General features: G+C 45.2%; 2 protein-coding genes across 2 annotated transcripts in view; both read left to right on the forward strand.

Moving 5' to 3' along the window:
- Window positions 1–1,036, forward strand: part of LOC310647106 (neuroblast differentiation-associated protein AHNAK-like) — a gene marked incomplete at its 3' end in the record, with an annotated part of 53,509 nt that extends 52,473 nt beyond the window's left edge. Inside the window, exon 5 of the mRNA XM_083374080.1 lies at window positions 500–1,036. Coding sequence (XP_083230206.1) covers window positions 500–1,036 — 537 coding nt within the window. The remainder of the gene's footprint in view (window positions 1–499) is intronic.
- Window positions 1,031–19,595, forward strand: LOC310647156 (neuroblast differentiation-associated protein AHNAK-like). The gene has a single exon (XM_083374158.1). It carries the CDS (start codon window positions 1,091–1,093, stop codon window positions 18,242–18,244), a length of 17,154 nt encoding a protein of 5,717 aa, XP_083230284.1. The 5' UTR covers window positions 1,031–1,090; the 3' UTR covers window positions 18,245–19,595.
- The last annotated feature ends 1,617 nt before the right edge of the window (window positions 19,596–21,212 follow it).

A 21,212-nucleotide genomic window follows, 5' to 3' on the forward strand; every position in this document is an offset into this window, starting at 1 on the left:
GATCCAGTTCCTGCCAATAGTGGTTGGAAAAGTTAGTCTGGTACAATTTCTACAGTCAGAGAGAGTAAAGCAAATTGGGGAAGGCAGGCCAAAGATGGGCCATCTCTATGAAAGGAGGGGTGTCCCTCTCTCCATGCAAGCAGAAGCAAGCATAAGGTGGCAACTGGGTTCAATCAATCAATCAATTTCAACTTCTCGTGGGAAAAAAAAGATCTCACAAAGTTGGAATTGATTGGTTGAACTTTTTAGTCCCACCCAGTCTGCCGTTACCACCGCAGCCACGCCCACCCAATGGGCCACACCCACCCAATGGGCCACGCCCACCCGGCACCTGACGAACATAAGTGGGTTTTGGGTTGCAGTTTGGGCACTCGGTCACTCAAAGGTTCGCCATCACTGCTGTAGGCGTTTGGGGGATGTTGTTTCGATGCGGAGAGCTGTTGGTGAAGTGTTGGAGTTTGAGCAGAAAGTTTGATGCGACAATTCCTTTCCCTTTCAGAGTGGAGATGACGAAGACTACCAGCGGATTTACACCACCAAAATTAAACCTCGCCTTAAGTCAGAAGACGGCATGGACGTTGAGCACGCAGGAACTCAAAGTAGGACCATTACGGTCACCAAAAGAGTCACAGCTTACACCGTCGATGTTACCGGCCACGAAGGGGCTAAAGAGATTGACATCAGCAGTCCTGAGTTTAAGATCAAAATTCCTAAACACGAACTTACCCAGATTTCTAAAGTTGAAATTGAATCAGAGCCAGGGAAGACTTCCATCAAGATCCCCCACGTGGATTTGCCTGGGAGAGTCAGCTCTGGAAAAATCTCCCACGAAGGAGGGCAGTTTTATGATGCGACATATTCTGGACCAACTATTGACTTGCCTTCCAGAAAATGGGAGGCAGGTGTTCCCGATACCCTTGTGGGGCAGCCAAAGGTGGGGAAAACTGATATCCAAGTCTCCAATGTGAAGGGCCTAGATCTGAGAGGTCAGACCGACTTCGCCAGCCCTGAAATCAACGGGAAAACAGGGGAACTGGGAGGGCTGCAAGATGTAGGGGTAAAAATCCCTGCCTCAAGCATTGAAGGCAAAATGACAAGTCCAGGTGAGGAGAGCAAAGGAAAACTTACATTCCCTGAAATGAGAATGCCCAAATTTGGAATATCATCTCCAGGTGCCGACATTGAAGTTCCTCAGCTGACTGCAACAGCTCCATCGGTGACAATCAAAGGCCCGGGAGGATTTCCAGAGGGCCCCAAAGACGCGGTAGCAAGGAGAGGGATGCCAGAAGCAAAGTTGGATATGGGTGCAAAAGGACTGGATTTGAAAAGTGGGGTGAAGTCAAAGGTAGATTTTGGGGCTCCGGACATTGAAGAGAGTGAAGCAAAATTTAAAATGCCCCACATGGATATTCCTAAATTTTCTGTTTCAGGCCCTGCGGCGGGTGTCAATGTTCCAAAAGGAGGGACTGAGATTAGTGGACAGAGACCCCAAATCTCTATGTCAGATATTGACTTGAACCTTAAAAGTCCCAAAGGAAAAGGAGCTGTACATATTTCAGGGCCAAAGATTGAAGGGGACTTGAAAGGGCCTAGTATGAGTGTTGAGGGCCCCAAGGTCGACCTTGGTGGACCATTAAAAGGTCCAAACATCTCGATGCCCTCGGTGAAAACAACCCCAATCAAAGTTGCTGGGCCAGACTTGAGACTAAAAGGGACATCATTAAAGGGTCACGTGGATGTTTCTGTGCCCAAACTGGAAGGTGACCTGAAAAGCCCACAGATAGACATCAAGGGCCCCAAAGTGGACATTGCTGCTCCTGACTTTGGCCTCAAAGGTCCTTCAGGTCAACTGAAAGGGCCTCATATCAAAACTCCACAAATCTCCATTCCAGACATTGACCTGAATTTGAAGGGCCCCAAAGTCAAGGGGGACATGGGTGTTTCCATGCCAAGAATGGAAGGAGAACTGAAGGGCCCAGCTGTGGACATCAAGGCTCCTAAAGTAGACATTGCAGCTCCAGATGTTGACCTTCATGGGCCTGAACTCAAAATGCCCAAATTGAAAATGCCTAAATTTGGTATGCCCAGCTTGAAAGGTGAAGTTCCTGATCTGGATGTCAGTCTTCCCAAGGGCAGTCTTGATATTTCATCTCCTAAGATAGATGTTGGTGTACCAGGATTGGACATCGAGGCACCAGAAGGCAAAATTAAGGACCCTAAAGTCAAGATGCCAGGAGTACATGTGGAGGCACCAAAGATTTCAGTTCCAGATTTTGATCTGAGCCTGAAGGGGCCATCATTAAAAGGTGACCTGGATGTTTCTGTGCCCAAACTAGAAGGTGACCTGAAGGGCCCACAAATAGACATCAAGGGCCCCAAAGTGGACATTGCTGCTCCTGACTTTGGCCTCAAAGGTCCTTCAGGTCAACTGAAAGGGCCTCATATCAAAACTCCACAAATCTCCATTCCAGACATTGACCTAAATTTGAAAGGCCCCAGAGTCAAGGGGGACATGGGTGTTTCCATGCCAAGAGTGGAAGGAGAACTGAAGGGCCCAGCTGTGGACATCAAGGCTCCTAAAGTAGACATTGCAGCTCCAGATGTTGACCTTCATGGGCCTGAACTCAAAATGCCCAAATTGAAAATGCCTAAATTTGGTATGCCCAGCTTGAAAGGTGAAGTTGTGGACATCAGTCTTCCTCAGGGCAGCCTTGACGTATCAGGTCCTAATGTAGATATAAAAGCTCCTGGATTGGAGATTGAGGCACCAAAGATTTCAGTTCCAGATTTTGATCTGAGCCTGAAAGGGCCATCATTAAAGGGTGATGTGGATGTTTCTGCGCCCAAAGTAGGTGACCTGAAGGGCCCACAAATAGACATCAAGGGCCCCAAAGTGGACATTGCTGCTCCTGACTTTGGCCTCAGAGGTCCTTCAGGTCAACTGAAAGGGCCTCATATCAAAACCCCACAAATCTCCATTCCAGACATTGACCTAAATTTGAAAGGCCCCAGAGTCAAGGGGGACATGGGTGTTTCCATGCCAAGAGTGGAAGGAGAACTGAAGGGCCCAGCTGTGGACATCAAGGCTCCGAAAGTAGACATTGCAGCTCCAGATGTTGACCTTCATGGTCCTGAACTCAAAATGCCCAAATTGAAAATGCCTAAATTTGGTATGCCCAGCTTGAAAGGTGAAGTTGTGGACATCGATCTTCCTCAGGGCAGCCTTGACTTCTCTGGTCCTAAAGTAGATATTGCAGCCCCAAGATTGGACATTGAAGCACCAGAAGGCAAAATTAAAGGTCCCAAAGTCAAGATGCCAGGACTACATGTGGAGGCACCAAAGGTTTCAATTCCAGATGCTGACCTGAGCCTGAAGGGGCCATCATTAAAGGGTGAACTGGATGTTTCTGCGCCCAAAGTAGGTGACCTGAAGGGCCCACAGATAGACATCAAGGGCCCCAAAGTGGACATTGCTGCTCCTGACTTTGGCCTCAAAGGTCCTTCAGGTCAACTGAAAGGGCCTCATATCAAAACTCCACAAATCTCCATTCCAGACATTGACCTAAATTTGAAAGGCCCCAGAGTCAAGGGGGACATGGGTGTTTCCATGCCAAGAGTGGAAGGAGAACTGAAGGGCCCAGCTGTGGACATCAAGGCTCCTAAAGTAGACATTGCAGCTCCAGATGTTGACCTTCATGGGCCTGAACTCAAAATGCCCAAATTGAAAATGCCTAAATTTGGTATGCCCAGCTTGAAAGGTGAAGTTGTGGACATCGATCTTCCCCAGGGCAGCCTTGACGTCTCTGGTCCTAAAGTAGATATTACAGCCCCAAGATTGGACATTGAAGCACCAGAAGGCAAAATTAAAGGTCCCAATGTCAAGATGCCAGAAATGCATATTAAAGGTCCTAAAATCTCCATGCCAGACACTGATTTGAATCTAAAGGGGCCCAAACTCACAGGAGATGTTTCTATTCCAAAATTAGAAGGTGACATAAAAGGTCCAGAAATTGATATCAAAAGTCCAAAACTAGATATTGAAGCTCCAGATGTTGACCTACATGGACCACAAGGGAAAATGAAGATGCCAAAATTCAAAATGCCTAAGTTTGGAATGCCCAGCTTCAAAGGAGAAGGTCCTGATATGGATTTAAACCTGCCCAAAGCAGAGCTTGATGTTTCCGTTCCAACAGTTGATGTAGAAGCACCAAGTTTGGACATTGAAGGCCCAGAAGGAAAAGTAAAAGGATCCAAATTTAAGATGCCTGAGTTTAATATTCATGCACCAAAGATCTCAATGCCAGATGTTAATCTGAATCTAAAGGGGCCAAAATGGAAAGGGAATGCAGATATTTCTGGACCCCAAATAGAAGGTGAATTTACGGGACCCCATGTTGAACTTGAAGGCCCTAAACTGGATGTTGATGTCCCTGATGTAGAGCTGGAAGGCCCTGAAGGAAAAATTAAAGGATCCAAATTCAAGATGCCAAAAGTGAATATTAAGGCTCCCAAAATCTCCATGCCAGATGTAGATCTAGATCTCAAAGTCCCCAAAATGAAAGGTGACATGGATGTAACTGTTCCAAAACTAGAAGGAGATTTGAAAGGACCGAATCTTGGTACACCGAAATTGGATATTGATCTCCCAGATGTTGAACTTGAAGGCCCAGAAGCCAAGTTGAAGATGCCCAAAATGAAGCTGCCAAAATTTGGAACACCTGGGTTGAAAGGAGAGGGTACTGATTTTAATGTGAGCCTTCCCAAAGGAGATTTGGATATTTGTGTTTCCACATTGGAAGGAGAATTGAAGGGACCCAGCCTTGATATCAAGAGGCCAACTGTACAGCTAAGCAGTCCAGATGCTGATCTCCAGAGTGAGGGGAAACTCAAAATGCCAAAATTGAAGATGCCAATTTTTACTGTTTCAAGCCCCAAATTAGAAAGTCCTGATGCAGAACTAAGTTTGCCAAAGGGAGAAATTGACATTTCAGGTCCAAAGATAGATGTGGAAGTTCCAGAATTAGATGTTGAGGGTCCTGAAGGAAAGTTGAAAGGTTCAAAATTTAAGATGCCAAAACTAAATATCAAAGCACCGAAGATCTCCATGCCCGATGTAGACTTGAACATCAAAGGACCTGGAGCAAGAGGACACATGGATGTAACTGTACCAAATACTGGAGGCAATCTTGAAGGACCTCAGATAGATATCAAGACTCCTAAACTGGATGTGGAATCACCAGACATTCCCTTGGAATATCCAGAAGGAAAACTAAAAGGGACGAAGTTCAAGATGCCTGATATGCATATCAGAGCTCCAAAGATGTCAATGCCAGATGTGGAAATGAACCTCAAAGGTCCAAAATTGAAGGGAGATGTGGACATGTCTGTCCCAAAGCTGGAAGGTGACTTAAAAGGGCCAGATGTGGATATCAAGGGTCCCAAACTGGACGTTGATGCACCTGATATTGAACTTCATGGACCAGAAGGAAAGCTGAAGATGCCCAAATTCAAAATGCCCAAATTTGGCATGCCCAGCTTCAAAGGGGAAGGTCCAGATGTGGATGTAAACCTCCCAAAAGCAGATCTTGATGTTTCTCTTCCCAAAGTAGACATTGACGCACCAAGCTTGGACATTGAAGGGCCAGAAGGAAAAGTGAAAGGTCCCAAATTTAAGATGCCTGAAATGCACTTCAAGACACCAAAGATCTCAATGCCTGATATTGATCTGAACCTCAAAGGTCCAAAAGTGAAGGGAGATGTGGATGTGTCTGTTCCAAAGCTGGAAGGAGACCTCAAAGGACCAGACGTGGATATCAAAGGTCCCAAACTAGACATTGATGCACCTGATGTTGAACTTCATGGACCAGAAGGAAAGCTGAAGATGCCAAAATTCAAGATGCCCAAATTTGGCATGCCCAGCTTCAAAGGGGAAGGTCCAGAGGTGGATGTAAGCCTCCCTAAAGGAGATCTTGATGTTTCTGGTCCAAAAATTGAACTTGAAGGACCAGATTTGGACATTGAAGGGCCAGAAGGAAAAGTGAAAGGTCCCAAATTTAAGATGCCTGAAATGCACATCAAAGCTCCAAAGATGTCCATGCCAGATGTCGATTTCAATCTCAAAGGTCCAAAACTGAAGGGAGATGTTGATGTTTCTGTTCCAAAGTTGGAAGGTGACCTGAAAGGCCCAGATGTGGATATCAAAGGTCCCAAAATGAATATAGATGCACCAGATGTAGACATTCAAGGTCCTGAAGGAAAGTGGAAAACTCCAAGGTTTAAGATGCCTGAAATGCACATCAAAGCTCCAAAGATGTCCATGCCAGATGTCGATTTCAATCTCAAAGGTCCAAAACTGAAGGGAGATGTTGATGTTTCTGTTCCAAAGTTGGAAGGTGACCTGAAAGGCCCAGATGTGGATATCAAAGGTCCCAAACTGGATATTGATGCACCTGATATTGAACTTCATGGACCAGAAGGAAAGCTGAAGATGCCAAAATTCAAGATGCCCAAATTTGGCATGCCCAGCTTCAAAGGGGAAGGTCCAGATGTGGATGTAAGCCTCCCTAAAGGAGATCTTGATGTTTCTGGTCCAAAACTTGAACTTGAAGGACCAAACCTGGACATTGAAGGGCCAGAAGGAAAAGTGAAAGGTCCCAAATTTAAGATGCCTGAAATGCACATGAAGACACCAAAAATTTCAATGCCTGATATTGATCTGAACCTCAAAGGTCCAAAACTGAAGGGAGATGTGGATATGTCTGTTCCAAAGCTGGAAGGAGACCTCAAAGGACCAGATGTGGATATCAAAGGTCCCAAACTAGACATTGATGCACCTGATGTTGAACTTCATGGACCAGAAGGAAAGGTGAAGATGCCCAAATTCAAAATGCCCAAGTTTGGCATGCCCAGCTTCAAAGGGGAAGGTCCAGATGTGGATGTAAGCCTCCCCAAAGCAGACCTCGATGTTTCTCTTCCCAAAGTAGACATTGACGCACCAAGCTTGGACATTGAAGGGCCAGAAGGAAAAGTGAAAGGTCCCAAATTTAAGATGCCTGAAATGCACTTCAAGACACCAAAGATCTCAATGCCTGATATTGATCTGAACCTGAAAGGTCCAAAACTGAAGGGAGATGTGGATGTGTCTGTCCCAAAGCTGGAAGGTCCAGATGTGGATATCAAGGGTCCCAAACTGGACATTGATGCACCTGATGTTGAACTTCATGGACCAGAAGGAAAGGTGAAGATGCCCAAATTCAAAATGCCCAAATTTGGCATGCCCAGCTTCAAAGGGGAAGGTCCAGAGGTGGATGTAAGCCTCCCTAAAGGAGATCTTGATGTTTCTGGTCCAAAAATTGAACTTGAAGGACCAGATTTGGACATTGAAGGGCCAGAAGGAAAAGTGAAAGGTCCCAAATTTAAGATGCCTGAAATGCACATCAAAGCTCCAAAGATGTCCATGCCAGATGTCGATTTCAATCTCAAAGGTCCAAAACTGAAGGGAGATGTTGATGTTTCTGTTCCAAAGTTGGAAGGTGACCTGAAAGGCCCAGATGTGGATATCAAAGGTCCCAAATTGAATATAGATGCACCAGATGTAGACATTCAAGGTCCTGAAGGAAAGTGGAAATCTCCAAGGTTTAAGATGCCTGAAATGCACATCAAAGCTCCAAAGATGTCCATGCCAGATGTCGATTTCAATCTCAAAAGTCCAAAATTGAAGGGAGATGTGGATGTGTCTGTCCCAAAGCTGGAAGCTGACTTAAAAGGTCCAGATGTGGACATCAAAGGTCCCAAACTGGATATTGATGCACCTGATATTGAACTTCATGGACCAGAAGGAAAGCTGAAGATGCCAAAATTCAGGATGCCCAAATTTGGCATGCCCAGCTTCAAAGGGGAAGGTCCAGATGTGGATGTAAGCCTCCCTAAAGGAGATCTTGATGTTTCTGGTCCAAAAATTGAACTTGAAGGACCAAATTTGGACATTGAAGGGCCAGAAGGAAAAGTGAAAGGTCCCAAATTTAAGATGCCGGAAATGCACATGAAGACACCAAAAATTTCAATGCCTGATATTGATCTGAACCTCAAAGGTCCAAAAGTGAAGGGAGATGTGGATGTGTCTGTTCCAAAGCTGGAAGGAGACCTCAAAGGACCAGATGTGGATATCAAAGGTCCCAAACTAGACATTGATGCACCTGATGTTGAACTTCATGGACCAGAAGGAAAATTGAAGATGCCCAAATTCAAAATGCCCAAATTTGGTATGCCCAGCTTCAAAGGGGAAGGTACAGATGTGGACATAAGCCTCCCTAAAGGAGATCTTGATGTTTCTGTCGCAAAAGGTGAACTTGAAGGACCAAGTTTAGACATTGAAGGCCCAGAAGGAAAAGTGAAAAGTCCCAAGTTTAAGATGCCTGAAATGCATATCAAAGCTCCAAAAATCTCAATGCCAGATGTGGACTTGAATCTCAAAGGTCCAAAGCTGAAGGGAGATGTGGATGTTTCTCTCCCAAAATTGGAAGGTGACTTAAAAGGTCCAGATGTGGATATCAAAGGTCCCCAAGTGGACGTTGATGCACCTGACGTTGAACTTCATGGACCAGAAGGAAAGGTGAAGATGCCCAAATTCAAGATGCCCAGGTTTGGCATGCCCAGCTTCAAAGGGGAAGGCCCAGATGTGGATGTAAACCTCCCTAAAGCAGACCTTGATGTTTCTCTTCCCAAAGTAGACATTGACGCGCCAAGCTTGGACATTGAAGGCCCAGAAGGAAAAGTGAAAGGTCCCAAGTTTAAGATGCCTGAAATGCACTTCAAGACACCAAAAGTCTCCATGCCTGATATTGATCTCAACCTCAAAGGTCCAAAGCTGAAGGGAGATGTGGATGTGTCTGTCCCAAAGCTGGAAGGTCCAGATGTGGATATCAAGGGTCCTACATTAGATATTGATGCACCTGACGTTGACATTGAAGGTCCTGAAGGAAAGTGGAAAAGTCCGAAGTTTAAGATGCCTGAAATGCACATCAAAGCTCCCAAAATCTCCATGCCAGATTTTGACTTTAACGTGAAAGGTCCCAAAGTGAAAGGAGATGTGGATGTCTCAGTCCCCAGCTTGGAGGGAGATCTGAAGGGCCCTGACCTTGACATCAAAGGGCCCAAACTAGACGTTGATGTTCCCGATGTTGATCTTGAAGGACCTGAAGGCAAGTTGAAAGGACCCAGATTTAAAATGCCTGAAATGCATATGAAGGCTCCTAAGATATCCATGCCAGATTTTGACTTGGGCTTTAAGGGACCCAAAATGAAGGGGGATGTGGATGTTTCTGTGCCAAAGCTGGAAGGTGACCTTAAAGGCCCTGATGTAGATATCAAAGGGCCCAAAGTTGGTGTTGATTTTCCTGAAGTTGACCTGGAAGGGCCTGAAGGGAAGTTGAAAGGACCCAAATTTAAGATGCCTGACATGCATTTTAATGTTCCTAAAATCTCTATGCCTGATATAGATTTGAACTGGAGGAAGCCTAAAGTGGAGGGGGAAGCTGATATATCTTTACCGACGGTGGCGGGGGATTTGAAAGGCCCAGGTGTGGACATCAAAGGTCCCAAACTAGGGGTTGAGGTCCCGGATGCTGAAATTGAAGGACCAGAAGGAAAGTGGAAAGGGCCCAAGTTTAAGATGCCTGAAATGCACATCAAAGCCCCCAAACTTTCCATGCCAGAATTTGATATGAATTTGAAAGGTCCTAAAGTTAAGGGAGATGTGGATGTTTCTGTGCCAAAGCTAGAGGGGGATATTAAGGGGCCAGAGCTCGATATTAAAGCACCCCAATTAGATATTCATGACCCTGATGTAAGTGTGGAAGGACCAGAGGGAAGGATAAAAGGTCCTAAATTTAAGATGCCCGAAATGCACATCAAAACTCCAAAGATCTCCATGCCAGATATAGACTTGAACCTCAAAGGTCCAAAACTGAAGGGAGATGTGGATGTGTCTGTCCCAAAGCTGGAAGGTCCAGATGTGGATATCAAGGGTCCCAAACTAGACGTTGATGCACCTGATGTTGAACTTCATGGACCAGAAGGAAAGCTGAAGATGCCAAAATTCAAGATGCCCAAGTTTGGCATGCCCAGCTTCAAAGGGGAAGGTCCAGATGTGGATGTAAGCCTCCCCAAAGCAGACCTTGATGTTTCTCTTCCCAAAGTAGACATTGACGCGCCAAGCTTGGACATTGAAGGCCCAGAAGGAAAAGTGAAAGGTCCCAAGTTTAAGATGCCTGAAATGCACTTCAAGACACCAAAAGTCTCCATGCCTGATATTGATCTGAACCTCAAAGGTCCAAAGCTGAAGGGAGATGTGGATGTGTCTGTCCCAAAGCTGGAAGGTCCAGATGTGGATATCAAGGGTCCTACATTGGATATTGATGCACCTGATGTAGACATTGAAGGTCCTGAAGGAAAGTGGAAAGGTCCGAAGTTTAAGATGCCTGAAATGCACATCAAAGCTCCCAAAATCTCCATGCCAGATTTTGACTTTAACGTGAAAGGTCCCAAAGTGAAAGGAGATGTGGATGTCTCAGTCCCCAGCTTGGAGGGTGATCTGAAGGGCCCTGACCTTGACATCAAAGGGCCCAAACTAGACGTTGATGTTCCCGATGTTGATCTTGAAGGACCTGAAGGCAAGTTGAAAGGGCCCAGATTTAAAATGCCTGAAATGCATATGAAGGCTCCTAAGATATCCATGCCAGATTTTGATTTAAATGTGAGAGGTCCCAAAGTGAGAGGAGATGTGGATGTTTCATTGCCAAAGGCTGAAGCCCCTGATGTGGACATTCAAGGCCCCAAAGTGGACATTGACATCCCTGATGTTGACCTGCATGGTCCAGAAGGTAAAATCAAGCTTCCCAAATTTAAAATGCCCAAGTTTGGAATGCATGGATTTAAAGGAGAAGGTCCTTCAGTGGATGTGACCATACCCAAGGGAGAAGTGGATATATCTGGTCCCAAACTAGATATTGAAACACCCGATCTGCAAATCGAACACCCAGATGGTAAACTGAAAGGTCCCAAGGTGAAGATGCCAGAAATGCATTTTAACGTCCCCCAAATTTCAATGCCAGATATTGATTTGAATTTGAAAGGTCCAAAACTCAAAGGCGATGTAGGAGGTGACATTAAAGGACCTGACATTGCATTGAAAGGGGCTGATGTTGAACTGGAAGCCCCCAAAGTAGACATTGAAGCAAAACCAAGGAAATCAAGATTTAAACTTCCCAAGTTCAATTTTTCTGGCCCCAAACTTCATACACCTGAAGCCGATGTGAAGGTTAAGAAGCCAGATGCTGATATCTCAAGACCAAAAGTGGGTGTTCAGAGTCCAGATGTGGACATCCAAGGAAAAGCAAAAGGTCCTAAATTTAAAATGCCGTCGTTGACTATTTCCTCCCCTAAGGTGTCTATGCCTGATGTGGAATTAAATTTGAAAGGGCCTAAATTAAAAGGAGACCTGAATGTTTCCATACCAAGCCTGGAGGGAGATTTGAAAGGCCCTGAAGTAGATATCAAAGGCCCCAAGATGGACGTTGGCGCACCAGAGGTTGATCTTCATGGCCCTGAAGGCAAACTCAAAATGCCTAAGTTTAAGATGCCCAAATTTGGAATGTCAGGCATCAAAGCAGAAGCTCCTGATGTGGATGTAACCTTACCCAAAGCTGATCTGGACTTGTCAGGCCCCAAAGTGGACATTGAAACTCCTGACCTAGAAGGGCCAGAGGGAAAACTGGAAGGTCGCAGGATGAAGATGCCAGAAATGCAAATCAAAACTTCTAAAATCTCAATGCCAGACATAGACCTGCATCTGAAAGGTCCCAAATTGAAGGGAGACATCGATGTCTCTGTGCCAAAGTTGGAGGGCCCCGATGTTGATATCAAAGGTCCGAAAGTGGACGTTGATCTTCCAGATGTTGACCTGGAAGGCCCTGAAGGCAAACTGAAAGGGCCCAGGTTTAAGATGCCTGACCTACATTTTAAAACCCCGAAAATCTCCGTACCAGATTTCGACTTGAATCTGAAAGGCCCTAAAGTCAAAGGAGATATTGATATGACAGCTCCCATGCTGGAAGGTGACTTGAAGGGCCCCAATGTTGACATCAAAGGCCCCAAAGTGGACGTTGATCTTCCAGATGTTGACCTGGAAGGCCCAGAAGGAAAAGTGAAAGGGACCAAATTTAAGATGCCTGAAATGCACTTCAAAACTCCCAAAATTTCCATGCCAGATTTTGATTTAAATCTGAAAGGACACAAATTAAAAGGGGATGCAGAGGTGTCCTTACCGACATTGGAAGGTGATCTGAAGGGCCCAGAGCTTGATATCAAAGCCCCTGAACTTGATGTAGATGTTCCCAATATTGAACTGGAGGGTCCAGAAGGAAAGTGGAAAGGACCCAAATTTAAGATGCCCGACATGAACATCAAGGGACCTAAAATCTCAATGCCAGATGTGAACTTAAACCTGAAGGGACCTAAACTCAAGGGAGACGTGGATGTTTCTGTCCCAAAATTGGAAGGTGACTTAAAAGGTCCAGATGTGGATATCAAAGGTCCCAAACTGGACGTTGATGCACCTGACGTTGAACTTCATGGACCAGAAGGAAAGCTGAAGATGCCAAAATTCAAAATGCCCAAGTTTGGCATGCCCAGCTTCAAAGGGGAGGGCCCAGATGTGGATGTAAGCCTCCCCAAAGCAGACCTTGATGTTTCTCTTCCCAAAGTAGACATTGATGCACCAAGCTTGGACATTGAAGGCCCAGAAGGAAAAGTGAAAGGTCCCAAGTTTAAGATGCCTGAAATGCACTTCAAGACACCAAAAGTCTCCATGCCTGATATTGATCTGAACCTCAAAGGTCCAAAGCTGAAGGGAGATGTGGATGTGTCTGTCCCAAAGCTGGAAGGTCCAGATGTGGATATCAAGGGTCCTACATTAGATATTGATGCACCTGACGTTGACATTGAAGGTCCTGAAGGAAAGTGGAAAAGTCCGAAGTTTAAGATGCCTGAAATGCACATCAAAGCTCCCAAAATCTCCATGCCAGATTTTGACTTTAATGTGAAAGGTCCCAAAGTGAAAGGAGATGTGGATGTCTCAGTCCCCAGCTTGGAGGGTGATCTGAAGGGCCCTGACCTTGACATCAAAGGGCCCAAACTAGACGTTGATGTTCCCGATGTTGATCTTGAAGGACCTGAAGGCAAGTTGAAAGGACCCAGATTTAAAATGCCTGAAATGCACATGAAGGCTCCTAAGATATCCATGCCAGATTTTGACTTGGGCTTTAAGGGACCGAAAATGAAGGGGGATGTGGATGTTTCTGTGCCAAAGCTGGAAGGTGACCTTAAAGGCCCTGATGTAGATATCAAAGGGCCCAAAGTTGGTGTTGATTTTCCTGATGTTGACCTGGAAGGGCCTGAAGGAAAACTTAAAGGTCCTAAGTTTAAGATGCCAGACATGCATTTTAAGACTCCTAAAATCTCAATGCCAGATGTGGACTTAAACCTGAAGACTCCCAAAGTGAAAGGCGACCTGACTGTCTCAGGTCCAGAGGGTGATTTGAAAGGCCCAGAAATTGACATCAAAGGTCCAAAACTGGATATCGATGCCCCAGATGTTGACCTACATGGTCAAGAAGGAAAACTCAAAATGCCTAAGTTCAGAATGCCCAAGTTTGGCATGCCCAGCTTCAAAGGGGAAGGCCCAGATGTGAATGTAAGCCTCCCCAAAGCAGACCTTGATGTTTCTGTCCCCAAAGTTGAACTTGAAGCACCATGTATGGACATTGAAGGCCCAGAAGGAAAAGTGAAAGGTCCCAAATTTAAGATGCCTGAAATGCACTTCACGTCGCCAAAAATCTCAATGCCTGATATTGATCTGAACCTCAAAGGTCCAAAACTGAAGGGAGATGTGGATGTGTCTGTCCCAAAGCTGGAAGGTCCAGATGTGGATATCAAGGGTCCCAAACTGGATGTTGATGCACCTGATGTTGAACTTCATGGACCAGAAGGAAAGCTGAAGATGCCAAAATTCAAAATGCCCAAATTTGGCATGCCCAGCTTCAAAGGGGAAGGTCCAGATGTGGATGTAAGCCTCCCCAAAGCAGACCTTGATGTTTCTGTCCCCAAAGTAGATATTGAAGCACCATGTATGGACATTGAAGGCCCAGAAGGAAAAGTGAAAGGTCACAAGTTTAAGATGCCTGAAATGCACTTCAAGACACCAAAAGTCTCCATGCCAGATGTGGATTTTAATCTCAAAGGTCCAAAGCTGAAGGGAGATGTGGATGTTTCTGTCCCAAAGCTGGAAGGTCCAGATGTGGATATCAAGGGTCCTACATTGGATATTGATGCACCTGACGTTGACATTGAAGGTCCTGAAGGAAAGTGGAAAAGTCCGAAGTTTAAGATGCCTGAAATGCACATCAAAGCTCCCAAAATCTCCATGCCAGATGTTGACTTTAACTTGAAAGGTCCCAAAGTGAAAGGAGATGTGGATGTCTCAGTCCCCAGCTTGGAGGGAGATCTGAAGGGCCCTGACCTTGACATCAAAGGGCCCAAACTAGACGTTGATGTTCCAGATGTTGACCTGGAGGTTCCAGAAGGGAAGTTGAAAGGGCCCAAATTTAAGATGCCAGAGATGCATTTTAAGGCCCCTAAATTCTCTCTGCCTGATGTGAGCATGAAAGGCCCAAAGGTGAAAGGAGATGTGGATATATCTGTGCCAAAGATGGAAGGCGATTTGAAAGGTCCAGAAGTAGACATTAATGTTCCTCAGATAGATCCTCTTGACCTTGATATTAAAGGACCTGAAGGCAAAATGAAAGGCCCTAAATTTCAGATGCCTGATTTTAACATCAAGGCCCCCAAATTCACCATGCCAGATGTAGACTTCAACCTCAGAGGCCCCAAAGTGAAAGGAGATGTTGATCTAGATTTGTCTGCTCCCAAAATAGATACTGATTTGAGGGGACCAGATTTTGATATCAAGGGCCCTAAACTGGATGTCTCCGTAGCTGATGTGGAATTGGAATGTCCCGAGGGAAAACTTAAAGGTCCTAAGATCAAGATGCCTGAAATGCATTTTAAAACGCCCAAAATCTCCATGCCAGATTTTGACCTGAACTTGAAAGGTCCCAAAATGAAAGGAGACGTGGATGTTTCTGTGCCTAAGTTGGAGGGTGACCTGAAGGCGCCCGATGTTGACATCCAAGGTCCCAAACTAGATATCGATGTTGGAAGTTGGAAAGGTCCCCAAATTAAGATGCCTGAAATGCAGATTAAAACGCCTCAAATCTCTACACCTGATGTGCAGCTCGGTCTGAAAGGTGACGTCTCTGGGCCAAAACTTGGAGGAGAGTTGAAAGGTCCTGAAATTGACGTTGCAGCACCCACTGTTGATATCAAAGGTCCGGATGGAAAAGTAAAATTGCCCAAGATGAAGCTTCCTAAATTTGGTGTCCCCGAGTTCAAAGGAGAAGGACCACAGTTGGATGTCAACCTGCCTGAAGGAGCGTTGAAAGTCTCAGGTTCTGATGTGAAAATTGAAGCTCCAAGTTTGGACATCAAAGGACCAGAAGGACAATTGAAGGGCCCTACGGTGAAGATGCCTGAAATGCATTTCAAAACACCCCAGATCTCCATGCCAGAAATCGACTTAAATCTGAAAGGTCCCAAGGTAAAAGGCGACGCAGATCTCTCCATTCCAGGAGTGGCCATCCAAGGACCAGGACTTGAAGGAAAAGGTCCAGAAATTGACTTGGAATGTCCTGATGTGAACATTGAAGGGCCAGAGGGCAACGTGAAACTCTCCAAATTTAAGATGCCAAAGTTTGGGTTCGGAGGAAAGAGCCCCAAGGCTGATGTGAAATCTCCCACTTTGGACGTGTCTCTTCCCGAAGCTGAGCTGAATGCCGAGTCACCCGACATGGCTATTTCTGCCAAAGGGAAGAAAAGCAAATTCAAAATGCCCAAAATCCACATGAGTGGGCCTAAAGTCAAAGGCAAGAAGGCTGGCTTTGATGTGAGCGGAGAAATGGACGCCAGTGTGAAATCCCCAGATTTGGAAGGAGGCCTTGCAGTCCCAGAAACGTGCCTGAAAGCAGATGCCAACATCAAATCCCCCAAGGGAAAAAAGCCGGTCTTTGGAAAACTCTCCTTTCCTGATGTTGAGTTTGACATAAAATCACCCATGTTCAAAGCTGATGCTTCTTTGCCCAAAGTGGAAGGAGAGGTCAAGATGCCAGGAATGGAGGTGGCGTCACCCAGTCTGAAATCACCGAGTCTCGAAGCTTCCGTTCCCGGTGGAAGCGCAAGCATCAACATTGGAGGTCCTGATATTGGCCTGAAGGACACCGAGTTCAAGCTGTCCGGTGGAAGCTTTGGCCCAGCTGGTCCCAAATTGGAAGGAGATCTGAGAGTCCCCAGCGCTGAGGCCAACCTTACCATTCCTGACATCAACTTACCCTCTGTGGATGTTTCCGCACCTTCAATCTCTGGTCCTGGTGTTGATGTTCACTTGAAAGGACCCAAGCTGAAAGGTGATGTTGACCTTCCAAGTGCTGAAATCCAAGGCCCTGGAGGGAAGCTGAAATTCCCCAAGTTCAGCTTGCCAAAATTTGGGAAGCCGGGGGTGAACGTGGAGGGGCCAGAGGTAGACGTTCAAGGACAGATGCCCTCTGCACACCTCGATGTCTCTTCCCCACGAATTGGAGGAGAGGCGAGCATTCCTGAAATTGATGTGAACCTGAAGGGACCAAAGCTAGGAAAAGACCTGGCTTTTTCTGGTGAGCTGAAAGCTCCAAAGATAGATGTTGGCGGGCCAGATGTTGGCGTGGGTGGATTTGAAGGGAAGTTTCAGATGCCAAAGTCTTCCGGTCTAGACGTCAGTCTGACAGCTCCAGATGTTGACCTGAAAGGGCCGACAGTTAAGATGACTTCGGGAAGAGGCATTTCTGGACCTGAGGGGGACATCAATCTGAAAGGACCAAAGATCAAAGGAGATCTCGGCATTTCTGGTAGCGCGACATCCCCCAAGGCGGAAGGCTTTGGAGGTGGAGGAGTTAAACTTCCGTGCATGAAGCTTCCTCAGTTTACCATCGCTGGTGAAGGAGGCAGCATTTCAGGACCACAGATCAAAGGCCCTGAAGTTGACTTTGATTTGAACATGAAAGGACCAAGTTTGCAAGGAGATGCCCAGATTGCTACTGACTTGAAAGGTCAACACGTTGGACTGGAAATGCCAGGCATGAAGATTTCTGGCCTGGATCTGGACACTGGGACCCCTGATATCTGTCTGAGTGGACCTTCTCTCAATGTCTCAGGTCCAAAGGTTTCTGGGCCAGACTTTGAGGTCAATCTGAAAGGGCCCAAGGCCAAAGCACCAGAGCTACATGTGGGTGCCAAAGGGACAAGGGAACTTCACTTCTCTGGACCAAAGATAGGAGGTGATCTCAGTGGTCCCAAATTAAATATCAGAGGTCCTTCTCTTGGGATGGACGCTCCACACGCCCAGTCAGAAAGTTCAGCTGGGAAGGTGTCTTTCCCTAAAATGAAAATACCCAAATTTGTGGTGGCAGAGCAGGAACTGGTGGGCAAGGAAGTTGGGGTTGACGTTGAGTTTCCCCAACTGCCACAAGCAAGTCTCCACGTTGAGGCTGGGACGGTTGAATTGGAAGAACCTGACCTGAAGTTGAAGAAATCTAAAATCAAAATGCCCAGGTTTGCATTCTCCAAACCCAAAGCCAAGGGCAGTGTGAGCTCCCCAGAGGCCTCGGTGTCTCTGGCCGGAGGCGAAGAGCTCAAAGCAAGTGTAGGGTCCTTAGAAGGTGAGGTGGAAGTAGGGGAAGCAGCCAGCTCGCCCAAAGGAAAATTCTCCTTCTTTAAGACCAAAAAATCTCGGCACCGGTCGTCCTCGTTTAGTGATGAGCACTCCTCGCACTCCACCCCAACCGGTACGCTGGAGCACGAAGGAGACAAAGGCAGGCACGCCAAGCTCAAATTTGGCACTTTTGGGGGGATAGGGTCAAAAAGCAAAGGGTCATACGAGGTCACGGGAAGCGACGAGGAGGCAGGGAGGACACAAGGCAGTGGGGCCTCCCTGGAGTCCAAAAAATCTCGACTCTCTTCCTCCTCCAGTAATGAAAGCGGGACGAAAGCCGGCTTCCGAGTGCCAGCGGTTGAGTTAACGGTGGCAAAAAAGAAAGAATAGTCCCAGAAAAGGCACGTGTACATAATGCCCCTGTATATAATGTTCCTCCCGCCCAATTGCCCTCTCCTTTTGCCTCTGTATATTTGTATTTTCCCCGGCTTCAAATATTTTGCAACGAAACAGGTGATCTACAGTGAAATAGTAGGGTTTTCGAGCAAAGTGATTACTGTTTTACTGTGAAAAGGGCAGGTTCCACTGAAAAAGATTGCTATCTTCCAGAGATCTAAATCCAACTAAAACTGATACAGCGACGTCTGCGGTCAGCCGTAGGGCTTGATGGCAAGCAAGATTATATACATCATTGGCACAGTTTTCATGGTGAGTTCACGACGTCCATCGTGGATCCTACCAGAAATTTCCAACCCTTTGCTTGAGGTCGGGAATATCCCCAAATTCTTCCTAAGGTACACAATGGTGGCCTTGGCTGAATTGCACCAAGAACACACATGTTTTTTTAAAAAAAACCTTTAAAAAGCAGCCTTGAAATAAACCTACGGTGGCCTCAGTCAGCTGTCTCAGTTTGAATTCAGTCAATATAAAATTCTTCCAGATATACAGATGAGCAATGGGCAACATTTTGCAGACAGAGAAGTGATCGATTTTTGAAAAGCCTGAAGTATGTGATATTTAAAGCTGTGCCATAAGGAAGATAAGATGTACAGTTTTTTTGGGAGTATTTTGGACGATTTTATTTTTATGTTCAGGCATAGGATTGTGCTTTGTATGCTATAAGAGCTTTACGTTTACCTAAGCGAGCTTTGATTGAGATATATTATATATATATTTCAATTCACTGAATATCTTCAGTGTTGATCCATGAAAATGTGTTAATTTTAACTACTAGGGGTTTATTTTTATTTTATTTTTTTTGCTTTTACCTGCAGGGGGCTAAAATGTTTTATCATTTAAAATTATGGATATATGAAAAAGAAACACTGCACATATACAGAGGCAAGTGAGATGTGTCACATTTGGGCCTTGGTTGCAACAAAAATGATTTTATGTGTTCGATAAAACCAGTAAACCGACTCCAATCAAACATCCACATGTAATTTATTTGTTGTTCAAAAGATGCATTACTGTTGCAAAATAATTCAAGCCACGATCCTTTCGACAGCATCTTGGTTGCTTCTGTATATTTCTTATTTTTGTAAAAGAAAGAAGTTCCCTTCTTTGAGGAACACATATTTTTGTCATTAACTCCTCCCAACAGATGCAAATTGTTCTCTTTTGTCATTAACCGTACCTTGATTATAAAACCAAACAATACAAAGAAAACTATTTTTCAGCACTTTAATGGCAAATTAATTGAGAATGTATGGAAACTCATCTTGTAAAATGCAAATAAACTGTTTATTAACCTTTTAACCACTGTGCTCTTTTGGGGTTGTTTTTTTGTTGTTCACTTGCAGCTATTATATCCTTTGAGGTGTCCCTATTTTTTTTATTTTAATTCCATTTATATCCCGCCCTTCTCCGAAGACTCAGGGCGGCTTACAAGCTTAGCAGTAGCCTTCATTCTATGTATATGCCTGCTTATTAGGGCTTTCCCCCCCCTCCAAGCGGCATTATTACAAAGTCAGCTTAATTGCCCCCAACAATCTGGGTCCTCATTTTACCTACCTGGGAAGGATGGAAGGCTGAGTCAACCTTGAGCCTGGTGGGATGCGAACCTGCACTAATTGCAGGCAGCTGGTGTTACTTAAGGAGGCATTAGCCCACTGCTCCACCAAGCAATGCAGAGCAGACAAATCTGCAAAAGAAAGAATAGATCTTCCAGGCTGTGACCAACCTTGTCCTAATCAGCTGGAAAATCAGTTTGATACATGGAATTAAGGGAACCACCATTTTTGGCCTGTAAAAGCGAAAACACAAGCATGGACATAAATACAGTATACAAGTAGTCCTTGACTGAACAACGGTTCGCTTAGTAGCGACTGTTCAAAGTTACAACAGCACTGAAAAAAGTGACTTACGACCGTTTTTCCAGTTACGACCTTTCCAACGTCCCCACGGACACGTGATCAAAATTCAGACAGTTGGCAACTGGCTCGTATTTATGACCGTTGCACTGTGCCAGGGTCACGTGATTCTCTTTTGCGACCTTACGAGCCAAGTCAATGGGGAAGAAAGATTCACTTCACAACAGCGTTACTACTAACTTAAGAACTGCAGCCATTCATTTGACTCTGGCCAGAAAGGTCGTAAAATGGGGCAAAACTCAAAATGCCTCGCTTAGCAACAGAAACTGATTGTAAGTCGAGGACTACCTTATCCGGAAGTTTTCTCTGCCATTCAAACCGTTGGAGCAGATCCTTGGGAATGTTGGTGGGAGGGGGGGCGGAGAGAATAGAATAATGTTAGAATTAGAATAGAGAATATAGAAAAGCAAATACAGGAGTGGAGAGAAGGGACCTCCGAGGTCGTCTAGTCCAACCCCCTGCTCAGGCAGGAAACCCTAACCCTATACCATTTCAGATGAACGGTACACCTTTGCTCTGGACCCAGGTCTACTCAGAAATAAAAAAAAACAACCCTTGCATGTTGAGAAGATCCTTGTAAACTTGACTCGAGCCACTGCTAAAATTAAGGCGAGACTTCCAAGCAGGTTTTTTTTTTAAAAAAATATCCACATCTTCGTGCTCAAATAAACCCCGATTCTACCAAACCAACCTCAGATAACAAAAAGTACAATAAACCAGATTTAAAGTAAAATGGTTTTGACTTAAATTACATATCGCATAACATTCAAATTTGTATTTTATTACTATTTCATCTTAAATTGTATTTTATTTTAATTCCATTTTAAATTATATTTTACCAAATTCCACTTTGGATTGCTTTTATCAAGTTTCGGTGACGGTTTGTTGCTGGAACTTTGCACTTTGATATGGCCCAAGGGCTAATCGATAAAGTTGTTGTATATCACATAACGTATAAAGAAAAAACCTTCTAAATTATATTAAAG

Source organism: Vipera ursinii, assembly GCF_947247035.1.
Source record: "Vipera ursinii genome assembly, chromosome: 15".
Classification (NCBI taxonomy): Eukaryota; Metazoa; Chordata; class Lepidosauria; order Squamata; family Viperidae; genus Vipera; species Vipera ursinii.

Coding starts and splice junctions, on each gene's coding strand:
- LOC310647156 (XM_083374158.1), top strand. CDS start 1,091: ATGACAAGTCCAGGTGAGGAGAGCAAAGGAAAACTTACATTCCCTGAA.